At 39.7% G+C, this 16,823-nt stretch overlaps 1 protein-coding gene across 2 annotated transcripts in view; it reads right to left on the bottom strand.

Moving 5' to 3' along the window:
- The window catches only part of LOC125892859 (aldehyde dehydrogenase, mitochondrial-like), a 96,774-nt gene that overhangs the window by 23,494 nt on the left and 56,457 nt on the right, over window positions 1-16,823 (bottom strand). For both annotated transcript variants that reach the window (XM_049583180.1, XM_049583181.1), the window contains 4 exons: window positions 15,839-15,952; window positions 10,089-10,191; window positions 7,737-7,921; window positions 2,874-3,038 (listed from right to left, as the gene is read on the bottom strand). In XM_049583180.1, coding sequence (XP_049439137.1) covers window positions 2,874-3,038; window positions 7,737-7,921; window positions 10,089-10,191; window positions 15,839-15,952 — 567 coding nt within the window. The remainder of the gene's footprint in view (window positions 1-2,873; window positions 3,039-7,736; window positions 7,922-10,088; window positions 10,192-15,838; window positions 15,953-16,823) is intronic.

Raw genomic sequence — 16,823 nt, 5'->3', positions numbered from 1 at the left:
GTCACATGGTCGCGCTGTAATTAACACCCAAAAATATGATTTAAGAAGGGCCACACTCCTTACACGGAACGTGCGACTGACTTGAAATTTAGGATGTATATCCGGCTCAATGGGCCTTAATCACCAATATCTTTATCAATATCAAGTTTTACTTAAATTTGTTATCCACAAATGTCCTAAGAAAGGCTATGCCAGATTCATGATGTGTTTTAAACAATGGAACTGTTAACACTTGTGTTCTTATAATGATGAATCCTATTGTCCTCTTAAATGAAAAGCATGTGCCAGGTGATCTCATTCTATTAGTACCAAATTTGGTATACAGCATTGTGGGTTGGATCTAAACAATTCCCAGGCATGAAAATGGTGGGTCAGGGGTGAAAAAGGTGAGAAGGATACGAGACCCGGCACCTGCTAGGGGGTCCCGGGGTTATGCTCCTCAATTGGTTTTTTTGGTGGAAAAATGAGCTTCTAAATGGTCATATCTGATTTCTCCACACACAGGCGCGCGCGCGCGCGCGCACACACACACACACACACACACACACACACACTGGAGTCCCCACACAGTCCATTCGTTAGTAATGTTAGTACCAAAGTTAGCCATCTAACGTTAGCTAACAATTCATGTTTCATTAACGTTACTTACATCGGGCTTTGCGACTGTCACCAACTAAGTGAGCGGAGTCCTCTCACCATACATCCATGGTTCTCACAGCAAACAAGTGCAGCTGACATTCTGTACGTTCAGGGCTGCCCCTGACCAAATTGGGGCCCTAAGCGAAATTTTATTTGGAGGCCCCAATCCCAAATGTATCATAGGTACAAAATGACCGTACAACAACTTGCCATTTAACTTGACAACCTTTACTGGCAATAACAAATGTACTGTAGATACAGTAGTTTGGCTGTATGAGTCAATTAAAATAAAAAATTCAACCTGAAATAAATAAATAAATATTAAATAAAAATAACTTCAAACTGAGTCACAAATAGCCATCAATTACTCATCGAAAGAAAGTAACTTCCACCACCTCAATCCCCCACCCTTGATTAAACACTGAAAATAAAATAAAAGAGGGAGACAGGTTTTTCCTATTTAATCTTATTTTGTTATATTTCTCCCTCTCCCCTCTCTGGAGGCGTCCGATCTCCCTCAGTCCTCCGCCTCTCCCACCTTAATTAAACACTGAAAACAGAAATAAAATACAGAGACATTCTTTTCTATTTTCATTTTAGCTATATTTCTCCCTCTCCCCTCTCTGGGAGCATCTGACCTCCCAGCCCCGCACATACCCCCGAGGCTCGGGTCTCTCCCTCCGTGGAGCCCGCCCACCCTCCCGTCCCTTCACATACTCCTGAGGCTCTTTTGGACGACATGTGGACAACTCGCGCACCCCTCTTATTGTTCAGATGTCCAGTGCTGTCAATCATTGCAGCGACGCATGGGCGGTCAGGTCTCTTCTCTCCTTCCTCGCCCTGATTCTACGCGCACCTCACGGTAGCGCATGTGCGCATCCATTGTGCATATGCGCAAATGCGTCCCCTCGTGCAAAATGTGGCCCCCCCATGGAAGATGAGGCCCTACGCACAGCGCGTGTTCTGCGTTTAGGGAGGGGCGGCCCTGTGTACGTTGCCCGACCAACAGCCCAAAGCACTTCACGCTCATAGCCACGCTGTACTGGCTCCGTTTCATTAATAGCTCCATGATTGGCTCCCTTCACCAAGGAGTTTCACTCGCACATTCTGTTTCAGCCCTTCACCCGCACGCATATGTTTGCTACGTCTTTTTTCTGTGGCTTCACTCCACAGCCCCGAGCACTAAAATTCTAACACAATGTGAATATTCAAAATAATAAGGAATTCAAAGGGGAGTATGGACGATGTGATGGCCGCACTTGCAGCCACACAGCTGCATTAAGGTCTGTCCCCCGGTGGCACTCACACTTTGGTTTCTTTTACATTTGTAGTTCATTTTTCCCTCATTTAGCTAATCTTAATTACATTTCACATTACAAACAAATAAATGACAACACATTGGATTTTGTTTCATACATCATACTCATTTTATTTTACAGTTTTGACAGTACATTAGTTTCTATTTGTAGCGCGCACATTTGGTTAACTTTTGTACAGTCACTAGTTTCTTTAAATTGTTCTAATTTTCATTTCTTGAGTTACCAGTGTGCAGGTGCTGCTCCTGAAGGACATCTGGCCACGCTCGAGCAAAGGATGTGCCCCAGGAACTGAAACTGTTAAATACAGGAAGTGGCCAATTGGGCTGTACCAATTCCTGCCACCTCATAGGGAGAAACTGTTATTTTTCCGTTTAGTTATATTGTTTGTTTCTCTTGATTAAAAATTTAGTTTTGGTATTTTTGGTTTGGTTAATTTAGTTGAGTTAACCTTTTTTGGGGGAATTATTCTGTTTTGTTATTTATTGCTTAGTTGGTAGTGTTTGTCTGTCTGTCATCCCTCTTGTGTCTTAATGGTCTGATCAGCCAGTATATATGTTCCCCATTGTGTCCACTTTGTAAGGTCTGTTGTTGGTGTTAAGGTCACTTCAGTTCAGTTTTGTTTATTTGACCTCTTTTATGGGCCCAGAACTTTAGTTATACATTTATCATTTGTACCTTTTTTTTGTAGTATTTGTGTAAAATAAAAGCCTTTTTTTGAAAACCACCTGAGTCTCCTCTTGTCTGCCAGCTCGGTCCCTTACAGAGGAGAATTAACAGCTCTACAGTAAATACATTCATAAAAAGTAAATCCATATAAAAGTGTGCACTGCATTTCACTTAAGAGAGATAAGATTGTAACTGTCATTTGTAAGATGAGTTTTTATTTAGTCATTTGAATCTTCCATACTGTCCTACCTCCTCCCTGGCAATGGTCATGTTGTCCTGGACATCTCCAAACACAGTAGGCTGGATGAAGTATCCTCTGTCAGCAGCCACTCCTCCTCCACACATCAGCTTGGCTCCCTCTCTCTTCCCACTGCTGATGTAGCCAAGAATCTTGTTAAACTGCTCCTGATCTACCTGGTGAGATCATCACAGAGGGAACAGTACTGTGGGTAAGAATGCATGCCAGAGTAATGACAATCTCCATGAGTATAACTGCTAAATAGGCTCCTGAAGTCCCTATTATTTTTTTTAAGTTATACACATAAACACTTTTCATACTATTGATGCATAAAATGACTATGTGAGAGGGATTGCTGTTTTGCTAGTGATATCAAGAGCTCTGTAGTTCCTCTGAGTGCTATGAAGCTTTTAGCGTGTGTTCTATGCATTCTGTGAGTGTGTGTGTGTGTGTGTGTGTGTGTGTGTGTGTGTGTGTGTGTGTGTGTGGTCAGCTGCTGTCAATGTCAAATCATTAGTAAATTATCAGTATGATTTAATATGCTTAATAACTGGGTATTTATACTTTTAGATGCCCCGTGGCAAGTCCTACCGTTGCTCTGAGGCGGCTAAGTGGAGGATGGCGGAGCGACAGTTGGCCTCCAGTGACGCTGGTGCATGTATGTGGCGTGCCTTCTTGAAATCAACTTTTCATGTATATCCTTGCTGTATGACTGAGTTAAACTCTTAACTTTGTGTATTTTTATAGTCTTGAAAAGTTCACATATTGTGTTGAAGTGCTTGAACTTTGAATTTGGTCTCCTTTTTAAAAGCACACTGGGCGCCAGCATAAATTGGTCATTCCAGTTGACGTCCCAGGCAAGACGGTATGTACAATTCATAAAGATTTCACTGATGATTACAAGTTTTAGTTGTGTGTTTTCAGCCTAAAAGAAATCCTGTCTTTTGTTCCAGCTTGTTCTTCTTGTAGGGGCGTCCCATCTGCGCTCCCTTGCAGATGGGATTGTGCTGATGCCAGAGAATTGCTACACCTTTGGCGTCATGTCCACTCCAGGGGTGTCCACTGACCAGCTCACGACTGAGGATGAAAATGCTGTTCTTCCTCGGATCTCTGATGCTGTCTGTGTCATGGCCCCTATCAACAAGCTGACGGCCAGCAAGATGCCTAAGCAAGGAGGCATAGCTTTTGGCCACTGTCTGCAGCGTCTGGCCGACTGCACAGGCAGGTTATTCATGTATTCTTTTTAACGAGGCTGATGTGTACAGATCAATATGATTTTGTCATTAACCATTATTATTTTGTTTAGGTCTTCGCTGGGACCTTGTCCCACACTTGACAGTCCTGGGGGATATCCAAGAGTTTTTTCCGGCATGAATTTCACCGCATGTCAGGACATCTCGGTATGTTTGAAAATAATGATACATGGTTCTAAACAGTTTTATGAAGGCTTATGAGAATTATATATTTTACATATAATTTCTAATATTATACCCATTATGGTTTTCTAATAAGAAAGTTGACATTGCCTTTTTAAAATGTGTTTTTCAAAAACTGTGTTTCTTTTCTTGTTCCTTTTTTTTTTAAAGGTGTGAAATATTTTCACCACGCTGACCGCTTCCCCCTGAACAACTGCAAGCTGTGGTGCTGTGATGGTGTAAGTAGAATATATTATTTTCATATCATAAATAGAAAATTATTCAACACAGTATGTTTGACAGTAAAAGTCACATTTTTCAAAATAATATTTAATTTTTTTTTTTTTGTCATTGTTTTGTGTTTGTAGATGCACCCCAGTGATGACACGGGGATGCCTATCCTCGTGGAGTCGCTGTTGGCTGCCACCAAACAGCACCTGGAGATACCAGCACCTAAGCCACAGGTATCGCACCCGGTGTCTCCCAAGCCTCTGCCAAAGGTGGTTCCACATGTGATTGTGGTGGGGGAGGTTGTAGTTCCACGCCCCCCCCCTTCTGAGTGGACGTCTGTACAGTTGGGCAGGAAGGTAAGAGAATGAACTTTGTAAATATGTTTCATGAAATAAAGATAAGGTTGTGAATTGATCCACATTTGTTTTTTGCTTTTTGTCATTACAGAGGAACCACTCTGAACATGAGCATGGCTCTGGTTCATCACAGAAATGAGTGGTTCATCATGTGGTATGTGATCTTTCATTTAACCATGATATTTACATAACAGTGATAGTTTGTGTGCTTTATCTAAGAAAATGACAAATGTTAGAAATAATCTACATGTCTGTCAACACTCTGCCTTGCGAGAGTGTTTCATTCATATTGTATATGGATTACGCTCGCGTAATATCACATAGGATTACAATTGTGCGGGTCCTAGTCCTTTTTTTGTCAACCAACTGGTCTTTTTGTGTGTGCTGGGGTAGTTCCTAGGGGGTAGTCTAGCTGTTCTTAAGTGCATTCACAAGACACCCGAAGAAGCCCATAGAGATACTGTTTGTGTGTCACAGAGGATAGTCAGGTGTCTGGTTATGACAAGTTCAAAGAGACAACTCCGTAGTTCTGGTTGGAGGAGGGTTCCTTGGGGGTAGTCTAGCTGTTCTTTTAAGTGCATTCAATGGCACAAGACATGTTCCTGATCAAATATGTAATGTAATTAATGTATGTAATAATTAAGCAATATCACACGAGAGGGAGTGATATTGTACTGTGATATTGTCACGGCTGTGATTCGGTCGTAGGCACGAGGCCGCAGGCCTACAACGCAACTGCTGACCTAACTGACACTAACCGTCAGTTTTGATTTGATTGTTGATTGCAATAAGCTGTGAGGCGGAGTGATACACACACAGTGAAATAACCGTGATGTTGTACTCCAATATCATCACGGTTTTACTGTCTCTCGACCAATCAGATTGCAGGGCCGGAGCTAACTGTTGTATAATTTGCAATAAAATTGTATGATGTTTTACACCCTGGTTTCACGTCTCACCTGAATACTGAACCATGATACTGAACTGGTAAATGGTAATGAATGGGACAGTTTCATCATCAGAAATTGTAAGAATGTTGTAATTTAAGAGTAAAAGTCAAGGAATGAGTTGTTTATATGTAGTCATTGTTTAATAGTAAGACAAAAGTAATTAAGTGGTAATCATGTAGAGTTTCAGTAGTAATTCAAAAGGGTTGTGTAGCAATGAAAAGTAATTCAATAGTGATGAATAGTGATAAAACCCTACACACACAGAAGGATGTAGTAATTCCATAGGGATTGTGAAGACATACAGCAGTAAATATGTAAGCATTGTGTCGTAATTCAATAATGAATGTGAAGGAATGAGTAGTGATTATATAGTAATTTCCCAAAATCCAATAGTGAGACAGAAGTGATTAAGTGATAATCATGTACAGTTTCAATAGTAATTCAAAAGGGTTTGTGTAGAAATGAAAAGTAATTCAGTAGTGATAAAACACTACATACACAGAAAGATGTAGTAATTCCATAGGGATTGTGAAGACATACAGCAGTAAATGTGTAAGCATTGTGTAGTTATTCAATAATAAATGTGAAGGAATGAGAAGTGATTATATAGTCATTTCCCAAAATCCAATAGTGAGACAGAAGTAATTAAGTAGCAACTGTGCAGGGATTTGAATAGGCATCATGTAGTAATTGTCAGTAGTGATCAGTAGTGAAATCACCCAATACATTACTCATTACTATTCAAATCACTACACAAATCACTACACAGCTCAATAGCAATCAAGTAGTGAAACAGTAGTTTTTGTGTAGGTATTTAGTAGTAGTGATGAGTAGTGATTCAGTAGTGTTTTTTCATGAGGGTTGTGAGGAAAACATGTTCAGCAAAAGACGTGTTGTTTGAAAATGGCGTTATGGTGTTTAATGTGTGTTTTGAATCAGTCAGACTTTACAGCACCTTACAGAAGCCCCACTGCTGACTAGTATTTTGAATCTGTAACTGCAGAGTGACACAGAAACACCATTGTACAAGTATATTATGTATTAAAAGGACATGAATACATACAGGACCTGTATGAACCAGAGAAAGCAACTATACTGGAACTCCTGAGAAGCGCAAATGCTGTTGCATTAACCAGGGAATTGGATGTCAGTTAATAATCAAAATTATATCAGAGTGACTGCACTTTCTCAGTGTGGAACAGAGATATCCTCACCAAAAAATCATCAAAAACAAACAAACAAACAAACAAACAAACAAACACCCTGCATTTGACATACTCAGCACTTTGAAGTTGTCTCCTACGTCAAAGTCATGGTTTCACACCATACTGTTGTAGCAGTGCAGCACTGATTTGAAATAAATAAATCTAAAAGTCAAGATCATAAGGTGAATTTCTTTGCATTCCCAATCAAGACACTCGGGTAAGAGCTACTTCACCTTGTTAATATGGATTTCAAAACTGTTTTTAAATGCAAAAAGAAAAGAATTTTAAACAAGCTTTTAACTACTGAAATTCAGCGATAAACATTAACAAAAAAAAAAATTCAGTGATTTAGATTGTGAACAAAAAAAGAAATTCAGCAATTAGCTGATTAAAATATTAACTGTTTGACAGCCCTAGTACAAAAATATAAATTTTAATTCTTTTTTCACTTTCTCTCTTTCTTGAACTGCATTTTTCGCTGTTGTTTGTCACTTGTAAAAATGCTCAATCAATAAAATTAGTAGTAATCCTGGACATTATACAAGGATTAAAGTGTCATATTAATGTAAACATAATTAATTTGGACGGGGTCTGCTCTAAAAAAAAGAGAGAGAGAAGTGAGGGTTTTGTTACTGTAGGTGTGTTGTGAAAATAAGAAAACAATGTTGCCATGAACAGCAAAGTAGCAGTGTGTAACAGAGAGTGAGTGTGTGTTACCTGAGGACCCTGCTCGGTCTTTAAGTCAAAAGGATTTCCCACCACTCGTTTCTTAGCTCGCTCAACACTCCTCTCCACAAACTCATCATAGATGTCTGCCTGGACGTAAGTTCTAGAGCCAGCACAGCAACACTGGCCTTGGTTGAAAAAAAGAGCAAAGTGGGACTGCTCCACTGCATCTTCCACTGGAGGAGGAGATGACAAAGACAAGCTTAACTTTCACCATGGCAGAATTCCAAAAAATAAAACAGAGTTGCAAGCAGCATTCCCATTCATTCCCGGCCAACACAAGGAAGCAGCTCAATTGCCAAAATTATAGCCGCAAGCAGCAGTGAGCAGGTTCTTAGGCTTCACAAGGCTGAGAAAAGTCACTTCAAGTAAAACCAATCACACACTGGTTTGCTCATTATGATGTATGCACACTTGAAAAAAAGTCTATTCATATTACTGTTTTTCAAATTATGCAAATAAGCAAAATCCCATTATGGTGGACTTTCAGGCTTTTTGGAGAGAACACTAAGCTGCATATGTGTGCCAACTTTCAAGTCATCTGGACTACAGTGTGAGAGGCATGGCCTCTCCAGAATCACATTTTGGGCCTTCATCACAGTGTCACCACGTGGCCAATTACAGCCATCCTTCTAGGGAAGTAACACAGAGTTTCAATAGGTAATCGCCATTAATCACACTTTTGAATTGCAGGTTTAAAATTCCATTGTTTTGCATTTCAATTTTATTTTCATTTGAAGTCCATATTAACAAGATGAAGCAGTTCTTAGCATTGATTGGGAATCAAATAAATGCAAAGAAATTTACTTTCTGATCTTGACTTTTAGATTTCATTATTTCAAATTAGTGCAGCACTGCTACAATAGTGTTACAACAGTGTGGTTGACCCTCTGAGACCCACATACTGTAGATCCATCATTGTCTTTCTTTAAAGGGTTTGTGGTAGTGGTGGTGGTGGTGGGGATTTTTTATGGAGAACATAGTGGTATAGATCACCTGAAAACTGGAAACCTTAAGATTAACTTGACATGCAAGTCAGCACTGTGTCAACTCTTTCTAGTCACAAATCAGTAATAAACACTGCAAAACAGTGCATAGTTTGTATCCAAAACTGTACAGGACCAACATTAAGTGGACATGTCTGTAAAGGGGAGACTTGTGGGTAACCACAGAACCCATTTTCGTTCAGGTATCTTTAGATGAGAGGTCAAGGGACCTCCGTAAATATGGCCATGTCTTTTCCCTCACCATAATTCAGCCTAACTTTGGAGCATTATTTAGCCCCCTTCCTGAAAAGCTAACATAACATGGTTGGTACCACTGGATTCTTTAGGTCTTCTAGTTTGATATGATCCAATCATATGGTATCATCACTTAAGCTATAAAACTCAACACTATTAAAAAAATGTACACATAATGTTCGAGCATATATCGCATCGCGAGAAATGTACATGTATATTCATGTACACTCAGAAGGTCACTTTATTAGGTACACCTATTCATCTGCCCGTTAATGCAAATAGCTAATCAGCCAATCACCTGGCAGCAACTCAATGCATTTAGGCATGCCGACATGGTCAAGACAACCTGCTGAAGTTTGAACCGAGCATCAGAATGGGGAAGAAGGGTGATTTAAGTGACATAAAATGTGGTATGGTTGTTAGTTGAGTATTTCAGAAATTGCTGATCTACTGGGATTTTCACACACAACCATCTCTAGGGTTTACAGAGGATGGTCTGAAAAAGAGAAAATATCCAGTGAACAGCAGTTCTCTGGGCAATAATGCCTTGTTGATGCAACAGATCAGAGAAGAATGACCAGACTGGTCCAAGATAAAAGAAATGGTTCAGACTAGTGGTGGTGGTGTAATGGTGTGGGGAATATTTCTTAGAACACTTTGGGCCCCTTGGTACCAGCGGAGTATTGTTGCTGACCGTGTCCATCCCTTTATGACCACAGTGTAGTCCTCTGATGGCTACTTCCAGCAGATAACGAACCATGTCACAAAGCTCAAATCATCTCAAACTAGTTTCTTGAACATGACAATGAGTTCAATGTACTCCAATGGCCTTTACAGTCACCACATCTCAATCCAATAAAGCTCCTTTGTGATGTGGTGGAACGGGAGATTCCCATCATGGATGTGCGGCCGACAAATCTGTAGCAACTGCATGATGCTATCATGTCAATATGGACCAAAATCTCTTTTACGTTTACGAAAGTTATGAATGACCAATAACCAACTGCCCCACAGTGAAGCTGCTGTTTAGGATGTGAGTGCTGTAGTTCTATCTGTAAAGCATACAAACACAGTAGTACACAGCAAGAAACAGAATACATACTGTTGGCGTCAGATAGGATGATATTAGGACTCTTTCCTCCCAGCTCCAGAGTGACTTTTTTCAGGTTACTGCTGCCTGAAGCCTGCTGGATTAGATGACCCACCTAATGGACACGGACAGGGAAAGAGATAAACCATTTTATTGGTATAGAGGTCAGTGCTATATAAACTTCTGCAGCTAACCTAAGGTGGCACTGCAAAGTACAACGAGTCCATTATTAGTCAGACTCACTGGTTAATGTTTCATTTAAGATCCTCATATGAATCACCTACAAATCATATACTGTACAGGCAAAAGTTTGGTCACCCATGGTCAATTTTTCTTTCTTTTTTTATTTTACTGTAAGTGAAAAAAGATGACCTGATTTCCACATATATATATACACACATATATATGTATATATGTATACACACACACACACACACACACACACACACACACACACACACACACACATATATATACACATATACAGTACAGGCCAAAAGTTTGGACACACCTTCTCATTCAATGCGTTTTCTTTATTTTCATGACTATTTACATTGTAGATTCTCACTGAAGGCATCAAAACTATGAATGAACACATGTGGAGTTATGTACTTAACAAAAAAAGGTGAAATAACTGAAAACATCTTTTATATTCTAGTTTCTTCAAAATAGCCACCCTTTGCTCTGATTACTGCTTTGCACACTCTTGGCATTCTCTCCATGAGCTTCAAGAGGTAGTCACCTGAAATGGTTTCCACTTCACAGGTGTGCCTTATCAGGGTTAATTAGTGGAATTTCTTGCTTTATCAATGGGGTTGGGACCATCAGTTGTGTTGTGCAGAAGTCAGGTTAATACACAGCCGACAGCCCTATTGGACAACTCTTAAAATTCATATTATGGCAAGAACCAATCAGGTAACTAAAGAAAAACGAGTGGCCATCATTACTTTAAGAAATGAAGGTCAGTCAGTCCGGAAAATTGCAAAAACTTTAAATGTGTCCCCAAGTGGAGTCGCAAAAACCATCAAGCGCTACAACGAAACTGGCACACATGATGACCGACCCAGGAAAGGAAGACCAAGAGTCACCTCTGCTTCTGAGGATAAGTTCATCCGAGTCACCAGCCTCAGAAATGGCAAGTTAACAGCAGCTCAGATCAGAGACCAGATGAATGCCACACAGAGTTCTAACAGCAGACCCATCTCTAGAACAACTGTTAAGAGGAGACTGCGCGAATCAGGCCTTCATGGTCAAATAGCTGCTAGGAAACCACTGCTAAGGAGAGGCAACAAGCAGAAGAGATTTGTTTGGGCCAAGAAACACAAGGAATGGACATTAGACCAGTGGAAATCTGTGCTTTGGTCTGATGAGTCCAAATTTGAGATCTTTGGTTCCAACCGCCGTGTCTTTGTGAGACGCAGAAAAGGTGAACGGATGGATTCCACATGCCTGGTTCCCACTGTGAAGCATGGAGGAGGAGGTGTGATGGTGTGGGGGTGTGTTGCTGGTGACACTGTTGGGGATTTATTCAAAACTGAAGGCACACTGAACCAGCATGGCTACCACAGCATCCTGCAGCGACATGCCATCCCATCCGGTTTGCGTTTAGTTGGACGATCACTTATTTTTCAACAGGACAATGACCCCAAACACACCTCCAGGCTGTGTAAGGGCTATTTGACCAAGAAGGAGAGTGATGGAGTGCTGCGGCAGATGACCTGGCCTCCACAGTCACCGGACCTGAACCCAATCGAGATGGTTTGGGGTGAGCTGGACCGCAGAGTGAAGGCAAAGGGGCCAACAAGTGCTAAACACCTCTGGGAACTCCTTCAAGACTGTTGGAAAACCATTTCAGGTGACTACCTCTTGAAGCTCATGGAGAGAATGCCAAGAGTGTGCAAAGCAGTAATCAGAGCAAAGGGTGGCTATTTTGAAGAAACTAGAATATAAAACATGTTTTCAGTTATTTCACCTTTTTTTGTTTAGTACATAACTCCACATGTGTTCATTCATAGTTTTGATGCCTTCAGTGAGAATCTACAATGTAAATAGTCATGAAAATAAAGAAAACGCATTGAATGAGAAGGTGTGTCCAAACTTTTGGCCTGTACTGTATATACATATACATACATACATACATACATACATATATATATACATATATACATACATTATATATATACATATATATATATATATATATATATATATATATATACACACACACACACACACACACACACACACACACACACATATATATATATATATATACACATATACACTAGGGGTGTAACAATACACAAAAATCACAGTTCGGTACGTACCTCAGTACACAAGTCACGGTTCGTTTTTTTCGGTACAGTAATGAAAAAAATAGACAACTATTAATTATCTTTTACTTATTGGTAACCTTATTAAAACATACCGCCACAGCAGTTAACTCTTTTTGCACATTTTTTAAATGAAACAAATATACATAAAATCCTGCTTTTTCACATTGTTTGAATGAAAATAGAAATATTAAAATTAAAAATAAAATCCTGCTGTTTTTTTAACACATTGTTTGAATGAAAAATATAAATATAAATTTCTGCTTAAACAATTTTACTCAATTAAAATAAAAAGTATAGTGCAGCTGGTCAGCTTTAAAGCCTGCTCAGATTCAGTTTTACTAGGAACTTACTTAGCTTTCCCACTCTGTTAAAGTGCAGTAAACAAAACATGCTTATATCTAAAGTGCAGCTTAAACAATTTTACTCAACTCCAATGGCGTTGGTTATTTCTTTAGCGCGATGGTCAGGGAAACGCTCTTTCTTTTTAAACGACGACGATATCGTAGTTTGCACCAGATTGCTTTTTCTAGTCGTGCCGGTTAACGTTCAAACTCGGGTGGTGTCGCTTTAGATGCGTTAGCATGTTAGACGTGTTTCCAAGTACATACCCGACCACTGTTCTGCAGTGTCAGCATACTGCTTTTGTCTTGTCAACTTGTTTATTTCCATCTTCGTATTTTACCCTGAAACCAAAGTGTTCCCAAACGGAAGACTTAAGGTTTGCGGGTGGGTCTTCAGGTTCGTCAGGCTCACTTGCCATGTTGTCAAAATGCTAGAATGTGCTGCACAAAGCGAAAGCGGAGATTTACGGTCGGACTCGGTCCGTCACTCAATTATGACGGTCGGAGAACTAGATATTTTAAATGGTTCGGCTCGCAAAAACGGAATTAAAATAAAACAAAATAAAATAAAATAATATCCTGCGCCCAATAATTCGGTATAGGGTCGTGCCGAACCAAAAGTTGCGTACCGAACGGTTCGACACAAATACATGTACCGTTACGGCCCTAATATACACACATCTATATATACATATACATATATATAACAATAAAGGCAAAGGACCTGAAGCAATAGTTTGGGCATCCTGCATGGTCAGTGCTTATTAGTGTCCCCTTTGGCAGGTATCACAGTTTCTTAACGCTTTTTGTAACCTGCTAAGAGTCTTTCAATTCTTGTTTGAGGGATTTTCATCCATTCTTCCTGCAAAAGGCTTCTAGTTCTGTGAGATTCTTGGGCTGTCTTGTATGCACTGCTCTTTTGAGGTCTAGCCACAGATTTTTAAGGATGTTTAGGTCGGGGCAGTGTGAGGGCCATGGCAAACCCTTCAGCTTGCTCCTCTTGAGGTAGTCCATTGTGGATTTTGAGGTGTGTTTAGGATCACTGTCCTGTTGTAGAAGCCATCCTTTTTTCACCTTCAGCTTTTTTACAGATGGTTTGATGTTTGCTTCCAAGATTTGTTGGAATTTAATTGAATCCATGCTTCCCTCCACCTGTGAAATGTTCCCAGTGCCACTGGCTGCAACACAAGCCCAATAAATTATCGATCCACCCCCTTGTTTAACAGTTGGACAGGTGATCTTTTAACAAAATTCTGCACCCTTTTTTCTCCAAACACAGCTTTGCTCATTGCATCCAAAAAATCCTATTTTAACTTCATCAGTCCACTTGCAAAGTTCTGACGCTGAATTTTGTGGTAAGGATGCAGGAAAGGTTTTGTTCCATGAAAATCACATTAGTACAGGTGTCGCTGCACAGTAGAATAGTGCACTACCACTCCAGAGTCTGCTAATCTTCCTGCAGGTCTTTTGCAGTCAAATGGGGGTTCTGATTTACTTTTCTAGCAATCCTACGAGCAGCTCTCCCAGAAGGTTTTCTTGGTCTTCCAGACCTCAACTTGACCTCCACAGTTCCTGTTAACTGCCATTCCTTAATTACATCACGAACTGAGGAAACAGCTACCTGAAAACATTTGCGATCTTCTTATAGTCTTCTCTTGCTGAGGGGCATCGGTTATTTTAGTTTTCAGAGTGCTAGGCAGCTGTTTAGAGGAGACCATGGCTGCTGATTGTTGGGGCAGTGTTTCGGGAGTAAGAGTATTCATAAAGCTTTAAAATTTGCATCACATGGCCTTTCCTAACAATGACTGTGTAAGAGTCCTAACAAGCTAATTAAGGTCTCAGAGCCTGGTACAAATTGTCTGAGAGCTCAAAATGTCTTGAGGTGCCCAAACTTTTGCATGGTACTTTCTTTTTTTTCCCCACTCTAAAATTGTACAAAACAAAAAAAAATTACACTGATCTTGCTTGAAATGTTTTTTTGTTTTGTTATTAACAGTTTTATTATTTCTTTCTTTTAGATTTAACACATAATTAACAAAGGAAAATCAGATAGGAAAGACAAAGGACACAAGACAAACAAAACAAGACAGTACAAAGGAAACAAAAAAAGGGGGGGGGGGTGCAAGGGTGACATTCACATAACATATGTAACATACAATATATCTCATACAATATGTATGTAAATGTATGTAAACTGGGGGCTACCGTTTTAAACGTGTAAGGACAGTGTCCCAGTGGCCTTCCAGCCCCTTATCAAAGTCTTTCAACAGGCAGGCTGCACATTCCATGTAAGTATTCCTTCAACCAAGTGTCCCTTGATCTTGCTTGAAATGTCGAAAAGCATGCTTCAACTTTAACTTCATGCCTTTTGGGGATCACTTCATCTCTTACTCACTCAACTATTCACAGTAAAAGAAATATTGATCAGGGTTGCTTACACTTTTGCATGCCAATGTACTACTTTGAAGCCAATCGCTCCATAGAAAAAGAACATGTGCTATGTAAAAAATAGGAGAAGGTGAGATGGGTTACAAGAGAAATTGAAAGCGATATAGTGAAGCTATTAGCCCGAGGTACAGGTGAATATGAATATTTCTCAATATGAAACCATGGTGGTGTATGCTCAGGAGCTAATGATCACTGTGCTAAATGCCAGGGACTAAATGAATAGTGATAGGGATGAAGATAAGGCAGCCCCAGTCAAACGCAGTCTACTCTTCTTTGTGGTGTAGGTCGTTCCTTGGTCCAAATAAATGCATTGCAGTTTTTATATTTATATTTTAAGTTGTAAATGTAAGGAAGACGACCTGTTGATATCTGAACTGACTGCTTCAAGAATGGTTTCTATATACACTTAACAGAAATCACACAACACAGTGATAGCAAATTGTTTTATATCACTATCTGGCCATCTGACCTGAAATAATGCTGTTAAGAAAACTTAAGGGAATAACCAACTCATTTTGTATTTTTATCCTCATGTGGTCATAAATATACCTGCTGGACTATGAATTAGTTTTACTATGTAGACAGCATGTCATTGTCCTAACAATAACTTAAGGTATAAAACAGAGCATTGTCCTACCTCTGTTGACCCAGTGAAGGCCACCTTGTCAATATCCATGTGCTTTGCAATGGCAGAGCCAGCTGATGGTCCGAAGCCAGGCAAGATATTCACAACACCTTCAGGAAAACCCACCTGGAAACACAATCCAGTCAACTAAAGCTTAAAACAAGTTGGTCATTAGGACTGAGTACATCCAAAGAAGAAATTTCTGTGTAAGCTCTGTCTGCAAGCTTAAGAATTATTTTTATGAAAGTTATCAGCTACAGTTTCAACATCCCTTTCCAATTTGAAAGGATAGTGCATGGTGTGCAAGTATTGCTAGAGTTGTACTGTAGCAGAAATATATAAAACTTGGCCTTCCCAGCTTTTACATTGTGTAACATTTTCTGATATACAAGTCAGAGGAAACCTTTCTGATATTTCAGGAAGTAACCTCCACCAACATTTCCAGGAACTTTTATTACCAGGAATTTGTTTACCTGGGTAAAATAATTCCTGGTAATCTGTGTGGTTTGCTACGTTTTCCATCGTCGTTAAATTCAATACCATGTCCTTCAGTAACCCAGGTTTCTTTTCAGCACTGTAGCCAGGCTGACTGAGAGTCAAAGCTCTATTGAGCCTTGTATTCCCTTAGCCCTTAGCAGTAATGATTTTATGAGCTTTTTTAATGACAAAATTCTAACTATTAGAGGCAAAATTCATGACCTCCTGTCCTCAGATTGTTTTATTAGATCTTAGTGCGGCGTTTGACACAATTGACCATCAAATTCTGCTACAGAGACTGGAACATTTAATAGGCCTAAAAGGTTCTGCACTAAGCTGGTTTAAATCTTATTTATCTGATCGTTTTCAGTTTGTTTATGTTCATGGTGAATCATCTCTACGTACTAAAGTTTGTTTTGGAGTTCCACAAGGTACTGTGCTCGGACCAATCCTATTCACTCTATATATGCTTCCCTTAGGTAACATCATTAGAAATCACTCTGTAAATTTCCATTGTTAT

Source organism: Epinephelus fuscoguttatus, linkage group LG8 (assembly GCF_011397635.1).
Source record: "Epinephelus fuscoguttatus linkage group LG8, E.fuscoguttatus.final_Chr_v1".
NCBI classification, from domain to species: Eukaryota; Metazoa; Chordata; class Actinopteri; order Perciformes; family Serranidae; genus Epinephelus; species Epinephelus fuscoguttatus.
This window is presented reverse-complemented; position numbering and strand designations above follow the sequence as displayed.